The following is a 16,992-nucleotide window of genomic DNA, read 5'->3' on the forward strand; positions in this document are numbered from 1 at the left end:
GTGTGTGTGTGTGTGTGTGTTTTTAAGGGGGGTTGCATTCACATCCATGTGCGTCAGAGATGGCCCGCTTGGCTCTGAGTAGAGCAGCTTGTTGAAACACTCCCATACCCAGAGGTAGATCACAGAAGATGTTTGGACACTTAATTGGCACAATTACGCTGATTGACTCATTTTGCTCGGAGTAAGCCGCACACTCCGGTACAGAGCCAATTATAGCCACATTGCATTTTTGCCTCAGAGGCTCTACAGTCCTGCACTTGGAGGCAAGAGTGGCTTGCATCTGAGCACAGAGAAAAACAGCTGTTCTTGGCTGGCCGCTGTTCAAAAGGTTTCCTTTAATAACCATTTTCCACGTACCTTAATCAGAAAATTTATGATCACCTTTAAAAAGCCTGGCACTGTTAAAATACATCTAAAAACCTCAAAATCATTTACATGGAACTATGTGTGCAAATGCTGGAAATAACATGCTCCTAGCTGTTTTTTTTTCACAAGTCAAACAGAGAGGGAGAGTCTAGCGGCACTTTTGTTTAGTTAAACTAGTAGACGCGTAAAAAAAACAAAAAGGATGAAAGCTAATTTAGCCGAAATGGGAAGAGGAGAAATGTTGATTGGAAAGTGGTGGTGAAAGGCTTGTCTGGATTGGGATTTGAGGTCAACAGCAGATCAGAGTCTGGCAATTTACTGCCTGAGAGAAGACTCTTTAATTGACTTGGATGATTTAGCATGCAAACTGCTGCCTGCTGCTGCGCTGCATGAATGCATGTATTGAGGACGAGGGCTGATATGTAGAGTCTACTGTCTGCTGTTGTTCTCTTACGGTCCGCTTGAGCTAAATAGGAGGTTGTCATGTTACAGTGTCATGCGTGGCTCGTCTACACACCACTACGTTTCTTGACTAACGACTTTAAAGAATCAAAACACCTAAATTACAAGAGACTTTTTCTCACCTACCTCTGTTGGTATGTAGCCATGTAGATAACTATGGTTTCATTCACTCAGGATTTCAGATATTTGCTTATGAGATTTCTGTCTCCACCACAATACAATGGAGATTAATTAAATTTCATCTGGGGCGCTCACGGCATTGATAAATTATCCTAACTTTGTTATTAAGTTCTCTTTGAAACTATTTCTTCAGCAGAAAGTAAGCCTGGTGAAAACTGTTGAGGCCTGAGGATAATCAACAGTAACCAGGACAATATTTATGGGAAGAGAAGATAATACTGACTTTTTTTCAGCACCACAAAAGAAATGGGAGGAGCTATTTTGGGCACACCTGGTTCAGAAAGTAAAAAGACAACATGGTATGACTCACGGTCTGAGCATTTCTACTGCTTGGACTGGCATAAATCTCTCCTAGAGATCTCCATCTGAACATATCGGGTCTATGTCTTTGAAAAAGAGTCGAAGGTACAAGACTGTGTACATAAAAACTCAGAGGTAGATGTTAACTACAACTCCCAAGATGCATTACAGCAAGAAATATCGACTCAAGTAGGTGACGTGTGCAGCTAACAGTGAATGAAAGCTGAGGTTTACACTCAAGTTAGAAGTTGACTACGGCTCCCAAAGTGGATTTCAGCAAAAAAAAACCCATCCAAACACAAACCCTAGAGCGTGGTGATGTGTCCTACTATCTGTCGTTGTCAGGTGACGTAACGCTCACTATAGCCGCATTGTATTGTGGGTCAAATTGCCATTTTGGAGGTTGTAAACAACTCAACAGAGAGCATTACCTTTGGTGAAATGGGACATTCATGTTGTGTGAAAGACTGCTATAATAAGTCACACAAAAGAAAGTTGACCACAACGTAAAATTTTTAAGGTTTCCTGCTTGGAAAAGAAGCTTTGGACAGCAGGTAGAGATGATAACAAACAAGCGTTGGATGGCCGGGGTCGCAGCGGTTAGACGGAAGGACATCACTTTCAATACGATATCTCCCTTCATGCGTGTTTGCTCTCTGCATTTTCATAAAGGCAAGTAAGAGAGTATTGGTGGATGAAACCTAAAGATTGGACTGTTTAGAAAAATGACTCTGGATTGTGCACCAATTCTGGATTTACTATGGGGCCTTGTTCTGTTCACAAAATCAACGACAAGCAACAAATTCAACAGCAGCTGAGGCTCATGGGTATTTTTGCCAATATGCCGATGTTTTCTAACTCTCTCCTGTTGCAGGATGAACATATTGTGATTATGCCTAGTACTATGCCTAAACTATCTCATCTTAGATTACGTGTAAAACATGCTATTTATTTGAATGTAACATTTTCCAACAGAACTATAAAGTTTATCCTACTTTAACACGCTTGGATGATGCGTTCCCTGAGACCATCCTGACAATGGCCGCACCCAGAAAACATTTGACCTATTTGAACTAATCAAAGTCCCATAATTGATGCGTCATCTTATCGCCCTGTTGTATCGACAGAAATGTTTTGGGCCAATGATGATTTTAATCTTAAAGCCTTAAAGAGGCAACAGATAGCATCTTTTCCTAAATATATCATTCTGAAAATAAGGTGGGTTGCACAGGGTAGTGGCCACAGTAAAATCAGACTATCAGCGTTTACATAGGTTACTTAGTGGCTGTGCAATAAGCTTCTGCCACCAGTGCCGAAATTTCGCGGAAAAAATCTGCTTTATGGCAGGAAATGCATCAAGTATTGCGAAATTGGTCGGTCAGCCAATCAGGGACTGGAGCTGGTCCTTATGAGGAGTTGGGCATGTTACATAGGTTACTTAGTGGCTGTGCAATAAGCTTCTGCCACCAGTGCCCAAATTTCGCGGAAAAAATCTGCTTTATGGCAGGAAACGCATCATGTATTGCGAAATTGGTCAGTCAGCCAATCAGGGACTGGAGCTGGTCCTTATGAGGAGCTGGGCATGAGATAGTTGAGTCACAAGCATAATGGCAGACGGACAAAGTTTGGAGACAAGTGAAAAACGACCTAGCAAAAGAAAAGGAGCTCCTCTGTGTGAGGAGGCAAAGAAGAGCAAAAAGGAGAGTGATAAAAGAAGAGGAAGAACAAGAGTAAACCTCAGTCAGGCGTTCAAGAGATGGAGGGAGCTCTGTTACCAAAGAGGCTTCAAAACCGATGTCCAGCTAGCTTTCTTTCTAATGGATCAGTAACACAGCTAAATGTTAGCTAGACCAGAGAGGACTGTACTGTTCTGGCTGCTAGTTCATTCCTAGCTGGCCAGCATCGCTAGGCTTTACAGCCTACATGTTATTGATTATCTCTGATCCCCACGGTCAATTTGGTCGTTGCGACAGTGCGACGCAACACCACTGACGCTAGGTGGCGCCAAGCTAAAAAAAACCAAATCCTATCTGTTTCCTCTTTAACTGTCGATACCAATGATGTGCCAATATTATTGTGCGTTCTTATTTACTAGTATATATTAGGGCTGTACCCGACTCAGAATTAATTCAGCTGAATCAGATTTGACTGTTAGTTCCTTTTTTTTCCCATATAAACTTTGAAAGTTTGAGCAGGGCTCAGTGGGACATTCAGGCTGACAGCAGCGTTTAGCAAATAGGTGCTAACTACGCTAACGACGGATCGGAAATGTGCAACAACACTGTTTGCCGACACTAGATATCAAAGAAAAGCCAGAGACTGTATTATACTGAGTTGCTGCGAGCTGTAGATTTAGCACTTCGAAGCAGAAGGCAGAAGACTATGTTGTGTCAGAGCCTCATCAGGAGAAGTCTCTCTTCCTCTGGGCAGCTGCCTCCGTCTGAATGTCTGCAACTGCCTGTACTGAGGAGCTAAATCTAGGGACTGAAACATCCCAGAAGTACACTGCACACTGACTGACAAAAACCCACGACTGCTTGACTTGTAGAATGTGGACTGAGGGGTCTCCGACTGATGATACACATCTTCAGCTCTCAGGGCAGCCCTCGTATATATCTATTTAATCGTTACACTATTATGGAGACTCTTATCTTCTATGTTCCATAACATGACAACTGCAACAGAAAGTAATACCTCAAACGTAAACAAATAAAACCTAAACTATTAGCATGACTAAAATCCAAGTTCAAAAACACGTTCCTTCATAATTTGGGTGAAACGACCTTTCAAAGACAAATGTACAAACATATAATTGCATTGCATGAAGTTAGTCCCAACCATAATGTTGATGGCGGATGATGTGGCGCCACATAGTACATCTTCTCGCGGGACACTTCTATTAACTTCTTCAATTTAACAAAGCAGCGCACTGGGATTGTAATACAGTCGTACAAATGGTGGACGACTTGGCTGCAGTTTGCCTGACCTCAGATTTGCACCTGACATCATGGAGATTCAATTACAATCAACTTGGGGAACACTATTCACTCTGGCATTTCCATTATCTCATCTATGTAGGGGAAAAGCATTAGAAGCCATAGTGGACACTCATAAATTGTACAGTACACACACACACACACACACACACCTGCATATAAATAGCCAGGAAATGGCTGGCAAAGCTATTCAACCAGCCACTGAACCGTCATGCACTTCATGCCCTCATACTAATGCACCGAGGGGAGAGTCCAATATCAGCCTGTAGGAACAGTAGATTGGAAGGAACAATAAACGAAATATAAATCAGGACTTCGACTTGTGAGATGTTCTTCTTATGAATGTCGTGAAGTATTCAGAAAAGGTCAAACAAGTACTTAAGGAATAAAAAAAGCGTCTTGTTTAAGTGTAAAACTGCAGAATGACTGTTGAGCAACGTCCTATAGCTCAATACCAGATTTAAGAGTGGATCATTATATACCATTAAATGAATTCTGAATCGAACCAAGTCGATGATCAGTAATGCGATATTCACTGTTGAAATGAGTCTTGCTAAGTCTCAGCTTAGACACGAGAGCCGTTGTCCTTTTCCTGAGGCTTTGTGCTCCTTCTTTTTTGCAGGGGAACAATGTGACATTTCCCCTCTGCCCAGTTTCTTCCCGTTTTCACTGGGGTTTTTTATAGCAGGCTATAAAGATGAAATGTGGGGGCTGTTAGGGCTCTTTCTCCAGCCCCACTGTGATGCCCTCTCGACTAAATCACCACCGGGAAAATACCAGTGATGGGACAAGAAGTGAGCTTGTAGTCCTCTGCCCCGCAACATCTGATACGTGCTCAGAGCCATGTGTAAAAGCTAAGACATGCAGCGTCACATTATCCACCTGTGCCTTGGCCTTAGCTCTCATCTCATAAAACCATAATTGGCCTCAGGGTCAGACATGCCAAAAAACTGCCCTGGCTCTCCTTTTTTTTTTTAAGCCCTCCTTTTATTCTGCTGCTTCCCCTTTCTGTCTCAGAATTACCACCTATTGTGGAGCTCTATTCAGACACAAAAAATGTAAGCCTCAGATGAAAGACTGATACAGCATGAGTAGGAAGACGAGAAAGAACTCTGAGGTTCAACAAACAGAATTTGAATTGCAAGATGCACTTCATGTGAAAAAAAGAGATTTGCAATCCAAATTGAGCAACAACGTCCAGGGCTTCTCATGAGCTAACTTTCTGTGATCAAAAAAATCAAACATTACACATCCTGCTTTGTGGTGCGGCGCTTCCCACAGAATTGGATTCTATGCGTATGTGTGTGTGGGGGTTGGGGGGGGTATTCACTCTGCGAACTCTCTCTGAGTTCAGAGGTTTGTGCAGGTTCATGAACGCAGCACAGGCGGAACTCAAGATATAGAACTGATCAGCTGATCAGTTTTGGTCAAATCGAACGGAGCTGATCAGATCAAAATGGGTTAGAGTGGCAGCTGCTACTTGAGGCGAGTGAAAACAAGCTTTCTGTTGCTGACGTTAAACAGGTTAGACCCAGCGCTGCACCGCAGGGTGCACAGTTACCATGAAAACACAGCTGGTTTCATCTAAAGTAGGTTGAAAAAATGATGGACAACACTTGAATGAGAGCGCTGTATGTGGTGGTGCTCAAAGCAGTATAAATATTCCGACCGTGCTCTGAACAAACAGTCCAGTTTGTGCCAAGCAGCAGCCTCAGGGGCTGAATAATGGAGCCAACGTGGAAGTGTCAAAAACTGCAGTTCTTTGAATGGCCACTTGAGGCTGGCTCCAAAAGCCAGACAGTCTCCATAGACCCCCATGTTGAAATGCCCGACTTTACAGCAGAAATCAACATGTTTACAGCCTGATACAAAAACGATTTTTGCTCTCTATGGCTACTATCTCCATTCATGACAACTGTGCGGGGGCAAATTTTAATAGAACTCACCCGTTTATATTTTATTAAGGCTTAAAGTTACACATAATCAAGGAAGGGCCACTTTGAATGACGGGATGTCTGCGAATAGTGTCCTCAAATTGTCCATCAGATCCACCCCTCGCTACTCCACAGTGCCAGCCGCTCACCCAAATATGGTCACTTCGAGCTCCAAAAAAAAACAAAATGGTGAGTGTGCTCTGTCGCTTAGAGTTAATAAGGCAAGATAAAGAGAGGGGTACAGCTCATATAATAGAAAATCCAATGTGGCAGTGAATGTTGGTATTGTGGCAGCCACCACAAATAAATAAATGTGTTGGAAAACCTGGGTGGGATAGCCATCTACTCTGCACTGACATACATGTTGTGTGCACAGACCAACACACACGCGGGTGGACGCATGCACAAATACTTGACCCTGTGGAGACATGCCAGAAATGCCATCCCTCATCTTTTCACAATGAAGCGGCCACTTTGGTCCCTATAGCCCCGCTGATGGGTGACTCTTTACAAGGAGGATGTCTGAGAGAGACTGAGAGTAGTTGTAGCTACAGCCCTAAGTGACAGAAATCCCTCTGTCAGGAAGAAACAATGCTAGGAGCTGTCAGTGAGTTAGAAAAGCTAGCTGCATCTGTGGCCAAGAAAACAGCCAAATCCAAACAACGAAGATGTCCATTTTGGATCGCTTGTTGGACATAATACACCCCTAATGTGCAGGGAAAGCCTTCCACGATCCTCTTCATGTATCCTGCTCATAAATCTTCCGAATCTCCATCCAGTTCAAGTAAAAACAAATCTGCCCAGTGCCACTTCAAAGCATTGCTGCGTTATGAGTTTACAACCATGACTTAGAGAAATGTTTCAGAGGCTTTGGGCCGTGGAGGAGGGGGTGTTCTGTTTCTTACGGCTTGGCGATCAGGGCCAAGCCACTGTTCTGGACGTCTCGGTGAATTTGAACTGACTCACGAAAGAGAGTGGATCCCTGCAAATACAGAAGTTTGACACTCGCGCATACAACACTGACAGTCGTACTTGGAGTGTGACTGACGGATAGAAAGGGTTTTCTAGACACCCAAAGCCACCGTGTCCCTTCACATTCCAGGGATGAGGGATGGAGATTTGCTTACACAAACTCTTCAAGCATGTTTGCGTCCTTGTGATGACAGGGCTAAACGTTCGCTTTGGATACCACCAATAAAATATTCAGTGGCGAATGTCTGAGCAGGTCCCCTGTGCTCAAACTCTTTGCAAAAACGACAACGACCTGCTTCTAAATTATTCAGGAAGTCAAATGCTTTGTCTGGGAAGTTCAAAGCTCTGTCAAACATCAGTGTCCATCTGAGCTTAAAGGTGCTACTCAAAGCATTTTGACATCAATAACATCAATCATATTTGTCATAAACAAACAAGATAACTGCTAAAAAGATTGTCAGCGTTACACCATGAGCCACTGCTTAGGATTCTGTGGTAAATTGGATGGATTTCCAGCACAAAGGGAAAGCCTTTACAATAAAAATCGAGAGGGAAAAGTTATTATTCCAGTGCAGAGAGAGTGAAACGCTTTCAGAATAATGTTTTACTAAACTTTCACCCTTAGCTGTATCTGTAGCCTCTGTGAAAATATGCCCAGAAGTGACAGCAAGTCAGAATGTACGATCTTTGTGAGATATTAGCGGTGACGGTCTCTTTGATTACAGGAATCGTATTAACACAATCCAATCAATAAAAAAAAAATACATTAAATGTTAAAACGCTACATGTAACTCTTGAGTATAACCTCAGAGGAAAAGTAATCGGATGCTGCGTTTTAAAAATTGTCTCTGACATTCCAAAAAGGTTTTTCCACGTTTCTCTAATCTGTGATTGTTTCCTTGTGAAACGCTGGACAGCTGTTTCTCTAAAGGCCTCCAGAAACTGGCTCCACTTTGCGTAAAGAGGTCACAAGCCAAAAAGATCAGGAGCCTCTGCTTTAGAGGCATCTGCCCTTGATTTAACTTATAGACTTAGTAACTATAGACAATATTGTCCTGTTTCCCAGCTCTAAGTTCAAATATTCAGTCCCATAAACTGCTGAGAAAACCCTTTGGTTGAAACAATTTGAGCTGAAGTTGTTGTAGCAAAAACAAGACTTAAAATAAGTCATGTCAGGTCATCCACACTATCAAATTAAAACTCAGGAAACAGTTGGTTGATTAACATCTGGTATCGTGATTTTTAAAAAGTAAACGCTTAGGGCCCTGATCAGACAGAACACGTTCTACAGGTTGCAAAATGAAAGGCACATCCACTGCCTTTTTTGTTGTAGCCTGTCCCGATCCAATAGTTTTTGCAACCTGCTGCGTTGTTGTTGTTTTTTTAATTCTTGTTGCAAGGCAGCCACAAAATATCTTGTCCTTAGCTTAAAAACGGACGTGCAGAGGGCACTGGCTCTGGCTCTGATTGAAAATGAGACTCGGTTCCCAAATAGCACGTTGGTCACACTCACAAGGAAATGGAGCTCTGATCTATAGGCTACAGATCACAGTGTAAAAGTGAACCACCACGTCACTGCTGATCGCCACAGAAGACAATGAATATAAAGGGAAACTTTGCCATTATTGAACCAGCTGTGTGGCATCACAGTGTGTGCAGATGAACAGTGTTTGGCTTGCCACGTGCCACTGTCAGCACTCAGACCTCTGCCGCTGGATGGGCAGGGATCTCTGGGGGAAATCAAACAACTTTCATCTGCACACAATGCGATGACACACAGCTGGTTGAAAATCAGCAGGGTTGGTCCACTGTTATAATCATTAGAAAGTAAAAGCAGCATGTGTATACATTCAGTAGGCTATATCTTCAGTAGCTAGCTAGCTAACCCTACACTTTTCAGGGTTTGATTTTGGTTTTGGAACAGGGAAGAAACGTATATCTTTTTCCAACCTCTCCAGGTAACGAGTATCATTAAAACACGACGTGCCCCAGGCACAACATTTAGCTCCAAATCCACAAAACCAGCCTGAAAATGAAGGAAATTGGAAAACGATGGAGCACAGCTGTGTTGTTGTCAGACCCTGGTCTGAGCTGGCCCGATTCTATGTCATGATTGGCCAGTCTGCGTCCGGGAGTGGGAAATTTCAAAAAGTAGTTGAGGCTACAGTTTGCATATTGCCTATTACGGTGACAATAAAAGTGAGCTAACGTTAGCTTAACACAAACCATGAATTGTAAGTTACCATTTGTTGTCACTGCCCGCCTTTCAATTCATCGATTGGACAATGGGAAAAGAAAAAAACGCCAATGAAGTTTGCCGCTTTTACACTCTGAATTGAAGATTTTCTGACTCGAGTTGTTCAGGGTGCTCCTGCAAAAATGTGAGGCACTCAATAACTCAAAAACAGCGAGCAAAACATGTCACTCTCATTGTAAACTAAAAGGCGAAAACTAAAATGTGCTGTCTGATTGGGGTCTATCTGGGTTAAAACATCTGAAAAAGGACTCACCTGCAGTAGTTGTGGCTGCCCAAACCACCCTCTCCATTGGGGTATTTGAGGGTGTTGTAAGGGTGCTGGAACGTCTCATTCCAGAAGAGGCAGGGTTTACCACCATGCAGGCTGGTCTGGTTCTGGAAGCCCCTGTAGTCCTCTCCGTTGGCAGTGTAACACTCTGCAAAGACCGAAATGAAATGGAGAAAATGAGAAAAATCACTGGTGTCTGCGATAAGGGATTAGACGTCCATTACGATGGAAATCAAAAGCTTGGCGAGAGATTTCAAACAGGCATGTATAAAAGGCAGCCACATATGTGACCTGCTTTATTGAGAATCTGGATTCAGTGAAATACTCTCGTGCTATTAAAATGTTTTAATGTGTTTGGAATGATCATAGACGATACGTTTGGAATAATTGTATTCTTTGCCCAGGCTCTGTTCATTTCAGCTCTGGCCAAACGTGGTAAAGCAAGATCAATCACGGCATTGTTTCAATTAATGTCAATGCAGGAGCACATAAAAAAAAAAACATGGCCCACAGATATACAACCAAAAGCAAACATGGCTTGAATTTCCAGGAAGGGTATGACAACCATATGGCCAAGTCAGAGAGAGAGAGAGAGTGAGAAAGACAGAGAGCTGCTTTCCCAAGGCAAAACAATGGCTGGTGGAGGGCTTTTCTTCCCTGAAAGAGGGAATTCAAATAAACAATGGCTGATGGGAGCATGATGAGCCATCACCGCTCATCGCTCTCAGCCTCGGGGGGGCTCCCGTCAAGAGAGTTTTAACAGTTACAACTGAATTCCTCTTTTGATTGCATTAGGATGGAAAATATTAATTTATTATGTGACTGTTATGATTACTCATACTGCAGGTGCTCATAATTGCAGCGACTGTTGACAGAGCAGGATACCCCTTCAGTGTAAACAGCGGGGATCAAAACAGTCTTTTCACCATGTATATATGTCATTAAAGGAGACTTATTATGCCTTTCTGTATTTTGTGTCTCGTAGTGTTACAATGAAGTATGTTCATATTAAATGTTGCCAAAGTCTAAAATAATGAGGTAGATGCATACTCTGGCTACAGTATGGAGTCATAGTGTGCCGGATTTTGCTCCAGGCACACTGTTGCAAGTATTTATATTACAAAGCCTACATTGCTACATGTAGCTACATGCTAACGTCAGGGAAACATGTAAACTTGGTTGCTGATGATGTAAATTTCTCCCTGATTTTGCATGATATTCCTGCTGTTGTGTGTCCGGTTGTGTTTAGATGATTTTATTGGGGACTTTTCGTGGCAGAAAATGACTCCTTTTTTCTGTTAGAGCCATTCCTCAGCTGCAATGATGGTGCAGAGACACCAAGATACAGGAGACCTGGAAATACTCACCAATCAGACTAGACCGGGATTTTTCAGGAGGGCGCTTAAAGGGACAGGTGCTAAAACAGAGCGTCTCAGACAGAGGGTGAACACAGGTGTTCCAGCCATAGACTCAGGATGCTTTCTCACCTGCCCTGTTTGGTACGGTTCAATCAATAAGTGCGTTTCATTTGGGCAGGTGTGAACACACCAATCACACAACTGGACCGAGACCTTCTTGAAGAGGTGGTCTCAGTCCGGTTACAAACGAACTCTGGTGCGGTTCGTTGTGGTGAGAACGTGTTCCGACCTCGATCCGAACCAACTGCAGTCACATGACACATTGTTTGTGTTAAACATGAGCATGTTACAGTCCTGGAGGATTATTAATGTGCACCTCCTCCTGTACTGCCTTAATATGCACATTCAGCACATCCAATGCATCAAAACATTGTTTTCTAGTTGGAGCCGCGCCTCGTTTTCAAACTGTATGGTTTGACTAAAATGAACAATGACAGCAATATAGTCCACGATGAGCAGCGCTAAAATCAACCTGCGTAGTTTTCCCTCCATTGTGACATTAGAAAGTGTCACATTTATCTTGCAAGTGTACTCTTCTTCAACGTTTGCTTTACTTCCTGGATTTTTCCCTCATGGAAATTCTGACCAATCAAGAGCAGCTTTCTTGCGCAAGGTATTTTATCTGGTCCGCTTGTAAATGCTGCCGTGAGAACACGAACCAAGGTAATTATACAGCTTTGTAACAAAGTTAGTCCCTGATTCAGACCAAAGCAAGTGAACTCTAGGTCTGAAAGCACTCTGAATATAAAGATGGACGACACGTCTCCACTTCCTTTTAACTGAACAAAAATGAAGCCAAAATATCCCTCATAATTTGGAGCCAGAGTCTGCGCAGTAGAGATCTCTGCAGTATCGTCTTCCCGCCCATACAACCGTCCCACCAACTGCAAGCAACACCTCTGACCACAAGCACACCGATTGGCACACACAGCTGTCAATCATAATGTCAAACCCCATTTTATAGAATACAGTAACTAGTTGCAACTAAACTTATAAAAAAATGAACATTTGGACATCCATCAGCGTGATAAGACCTAAAGTTTAGACATATGATGCAGTCAGTTGCCAGGAGGTTGATGATGTTTTGGCTTCACTTTTATGGAGTGGTCATGTCCTCCATCTTATACAGTCTATGGTTCCAGCACAGACAATATGAGGTAAGTAAAGTGTTTCTGACACACGAAAGCACTTAACTACAAGTATGAACCTGAAAATGAGCACAATAGGTCCTCTTTAAGTTGCAAAGATAATATGCAAATCAAGTGCACCAGTTTGAAGTTCCGACACACAGTATGTGCAATAACACTTTCTAGTGCTGATTTATCTGCTTTTCAGAATGTGAAGCAAGAGCACATGGAAGTGTTACAAATATTCTACCTCACACCTGTCAATCAAACACTAATAAGAAAAATAAAAAGAACAATACTCGCTTGTTTGGCTCGTCTCCATGGGGTCTTGTTGCTATGTACGCGGTTAGCCAATGACCGGCCCCTTTCATCAAGTCAAGCTGTCGGGGCTGAGTATGAGCTAATGCATTGCAATATGACAGTCATTACACCCCTTGGTGAGCCAGCTGTGCTCCAAGACTCTTTCTCATTCTCTTTCGAGTCCAGAATGTTTCCCAGCTTCCTCTTTCTCTTCTATCTTATCGTCTGTTCTCTCTCACCATCCTTCACTCTTCCTCCCTCTGCTGCTTTTGCCTTTCTCTGTCATCCCCTTTCAACTCGTAGACAGACAAACATTTCTTTGGGGATAGCTTAGCCACACAGTTATGCAACTTCTGTAGTCTGTTGCCAGGTCCTTCGTTACATGGCAGCCTCTAGATGCTGTTTCACGGGTCTACAGGAGCCAGGTAGCATCAATAATGGCAGTTGGAAAACTTAAAAATGTTTGTTCTTTTTATTTGTTCAAGATCAATAAACTCCCAAATTAAACATCTGTTCACAAAGTGCATAATGTGGAACTGTGGGGCCTAAACAAGAAATAAATGTTGTGCAAGTTTCATGTGTTTAGTAATTAGCTTCCCATACTCTCGACTATGCTTTGCAATATTTACAGCAGTTAGCTTGCACGCAAACACACATTCCAGCCTCTCTTGCATCCACCACAAAAGTACTGCTAACACTTAATTTTAGAGTAAATCAAAGGCCCCGGCTGTTCTCAGTGTGTCAGCCAGAGTTGCTTTTAATTAAAGTTGTTTCGGCTGTGTTGTTCAGTCAAGCTTGTCAGCCATCCATCGCCCGGCTGACAGGAGTTCGACAGCAGCACGGAGCTGCAGGGTGTCAGGTTCCTGCAATTATGATGGCACTCTATTGTCAGTAAATGGCTTCGCTCTCTCTTAGCAAATTAATACCACGTCGGCATGCAAGGATATCAACCACCGGATCGTAAATCCACTTGAGAGTGTCTGAGGCAGAACACGACTCCATAAAATTGGAAAAACAGCTTAATGGTGTTACAACAGGGGTCATGCTCTTGCCACCTTTACACATGGGAGCAATGAGAGTGGTGGAGGACACACGTTATCATCAGGCTGACACCCAGAGGACAACCGAGATGTGTTAAATAATGCACATTTGGAAAGAGTCGATGTTGCAATGTGCACAGGATGCAGATGTTTAACCTGCAGAGGACTTTGGAGATAAGAGGGTGCTGTTTATACCGACATTAGTGTCAGCTGTTCTGGTGTAGTCCAAGAATGATGGCATATAATATGCTTTGTATAATATGATATATATATACTACTTATTTGGGGAGACAGGAATCAGATGATGAATTTTTAGTGCATCTACATTTTTGCTGGATGCCGGCAACCACGGCAACAGAAAGAAAGAGAAGGAAACACTGCTATTGAGAGTTTGGCAGCAGCACAAGCACAATCATGAGTCACTGCTCCCCAAAAGCAATCACGACTGTTACTGCCCCAGTCAGAGAGGATAACATCAGGCAGGGACAGGGCAGCCGACTGCATCCCAAATGAGCTCACGTCCTTCAAATATCTTCCCCTCGAAAAGAGCGGGTATTAAAATGACTGAACTTGGCTGCATGCAGCGCTGCTCAACGCACTGTATCAAAAAGAAAGAGCCAAATGACTTTGTAAATGTCTCCTCTCCTCCTTCAGGAAACTTTACTCTGGAGTTTCGGGATGAAGCACGGCTCGTCTGCACATGGTCCGCTTGGAACGAGCTGCTGCTGGCAATCATCCCGCCCTGCTGCGGCCAAGTTAGTTTCCAGAATGAGATGGTAAATATGGCAGCGTTTTGCCACCGGGAGGAGGGGAGGGGGGAGTGTTCCAGGTGGTTTCAAAGCACCATTTGCTTGTGGTGGGAATGGGAAGTAGCAGATCTGCAAGGACTCAGCGATAAGTGAGGCCATCGTTAAAGATGAATGGTCCATTTAAGAGCCCTGCGGACGGCCACACATCTATCAAGCTTAAGAGAAAAGGACAATTTTACTTAAGAGCGGCGTGGATATGAGCATTTTATCCTTGTCCTGGAGGAAATGAAGAGCTCATCTGCTGATTGGACCGTCACCACTCCAGGCCCACTCCCCTCCGAACATGGCCAGCCCCCCCCCCCCCCATCTCACACCCCTTTCCTTGTCACCAAGCAACTGTTGCGCTCTCGTCACATGGGCCTGGGCTTTCTTGTGGTTTCATCATAGGCCGTGATGGGAAACAGAGCCACCACCGCATGAAAGACGGAGAGAAGGGGGGGGAAAAAGCCTCCTATAAAATACATGCAGATCTACAAATAGAAAAAGTCCGGGAAAGGGAAGAGGAGGACTCGCCCTTGACCAAGCCCTGCGCTCACAGAATACTGCACCACCCCGGCGACGAGAGAAAAAAAAAAAAGAAAAACAGCAGAGGATCGCTGAGAGAGAGCTAATCGCCCTGTTATTATATTTGTTGGGATTTGTGGCTAATGACTTCCACATTGCAACTTCAAATGCACTTGATGCTCCGGGAAAAGAGAGGGGGGGTAAAGAGAGACAGAGCGAGGGAAAAGAGTATGGGGCTTTGGTCATGTGATGTCAAGAACACAAACAAACACACTTAAAAACAAATGGTTTCCCTGAGACGCGTTGCCAGGTCACACAAGAGCACTTATTTGTTGTGTTTGCTACGAGGGATGAAAAGCAGCGATAATTACAGACGACTGCTTCCTCGCGGAGGGCTGACATAAAGAGCTTCCTTCCATCTTTATTATATGCTTCGAGCTCTGGGGACAGCAAAACAGGCTTAGTGCATGAGCAATATTTCCACTATAATAAAATTACACAGAATGAGTCCATGATAGAAGCATGCATGTACAGTGTTATGCATGAAAAAACTTAATTTGTACAGGCACTAACACCACCGGAAACTGGAGGCTGCACGCTGAGGATTCAGAGAGCTTCCAAAGTCTACAAACAAAGATGACAGGAACGGCAGATTATTAATGCACAACCTGCCACAATATGTTTCCCCTCCACTGTGTCCTGGTAGCCATTACTGTTGTGGGGCTCATTAATGTCAGTGTAGTAAGAATGGAGGCCAGGGCCAGGCCAAACCAGGCCAGATGTAGCGGGTTAGAGATTTCTTTTTTGGTAGGAGGGGGGGCACAGCTGGCTGCAACACAAGTCTGGTTCCCCTTTTCCCCAGCAGCATCCATTTCCACATCAAAACCACATCAGACTTCAGAGGATTGCAGGAAAGACTGCTTCACATTTATTATCCAGGTTTCACAGATAGTCACAGATTCAGTGAGGCTCTTTTAATGAAGTCGCTGAGCAGACGTCAGTGATTTCTCAGAGAGGGAGGGTGGGACTCGGAAGTTAATGGACACCTCTCCTCCCTGCTACTCTGATCTCTCCGATCCTGTAAAAGCTTTTTTTTAAGCAGTGCCCTCATGCAAGAGGGTCACTGAAAGTGCAACAAAAAAAGCAACGGTGACCCCACTGTGATGAAAACAGACGCGTCTAACTAGTTAAATCTGCAGACAATGACTTCTCAATGGGATTTTACAGTCTTCCTTTTCATTTCATGCTTTTGTCATAGGTTGATAACCAGGCCATAAACCAAGACCTCATTCAGTCCCAAAATAGCCTCCATCACCACCATTCTTCCCCTGCAAAAACCCTCCGCTGCACCACCTCCTGAGTTCACTACCACAGTAGCCACAGGCCCACAGGACTCCCTGCCAAAGTTGCTTGGTAGCACCTATAAAACATGGCCCCATCTCGTTCTACTGCGGCCCCTATTATTTAGCTCCGTAATGGAAAGAGTCTAATCTGCTGTGGGCTAAACGCGCTGCCAAAAAACCCCTCTGTTTGAAGTTGCTTGTCACAAAAATGGAAAGCAGAAAAGGTTTTCCGCCACAAGCTTCTCTCTGGCCCTAAATTTAAGTGTTATGTCCTGAGGGATTTTGAAAAATCGATCAGAAAACTTACCAAAGCAGATAAGACGTTCACCTCTGTGGGATTTCCTACATGATCTCTGACAAATCACAGCACAGATGGACCAAGGGTGGCTCTGTGAGTGGACCAGGACGGAACAAGGAAGGACGATTGAGAGTTTTACTTGGCAGACGTTCAGGGAGTGACTGATGGGCTGCAGCCTCTGACAATGACGTAAAGGACATTCAGGGACTTGCTCAACCCCTGGGGGAAAAAAGCCGCTGGCAAAAACATCGACATCAGAGACCCACCAGCCAACCTGACATGAGGGTGGACGAGGTGTCGCGTTCAATTACGTCCCGCTGGCACCTCCCTCCTCAAGTCATAATCAACATCTGCCATCAAGGAGGCCATATTTCCAAACATGATTAAAAACTTCTTCACCTCCAGCACTGTCCTTGTT

General features: G+C 43.8%; 1 protein-coding gene across 2 annotated transcripts in view; it reads right to left on the reverse strand.

The window, feature by feature from the left end:
* kremen1 (kringle containing transmembrane protein 1) overlaps positions 1–16,992 on the reverse strand; it is a 93,837-nt gene that overhangs the window by 53,076 nt on the left and 23,769 nt on the right. For both annotated transcript variants that reach the window (XM_050051866.1, XM_050051863.1), the window contains exon 2: positions 9,721–9,883. In XM_050051866.1, the coding sequence (XP_049907823.1) occupies positions 9,721–9,883 (163 nt within the window). The remainder of the gene's footprint in view (positions 1–9,720; positions 9,884–16,992) is intronic.

Source organism: Epinephelus moara, chromosome 8 (genome assembly GCF_006386435.1).
Source record: "Epinephelus moara isolate mb chromosome 8, YSFRI_EMoa_1.0, whole genome shotgun sequence".
NCBI classification, from domain to species: domain Eukaryota; kingdom Metazoa; phylum Chordata; class Actinopteri; order Perciformes; family Serranidae; genus Epinephelus; species Epinephelus moara.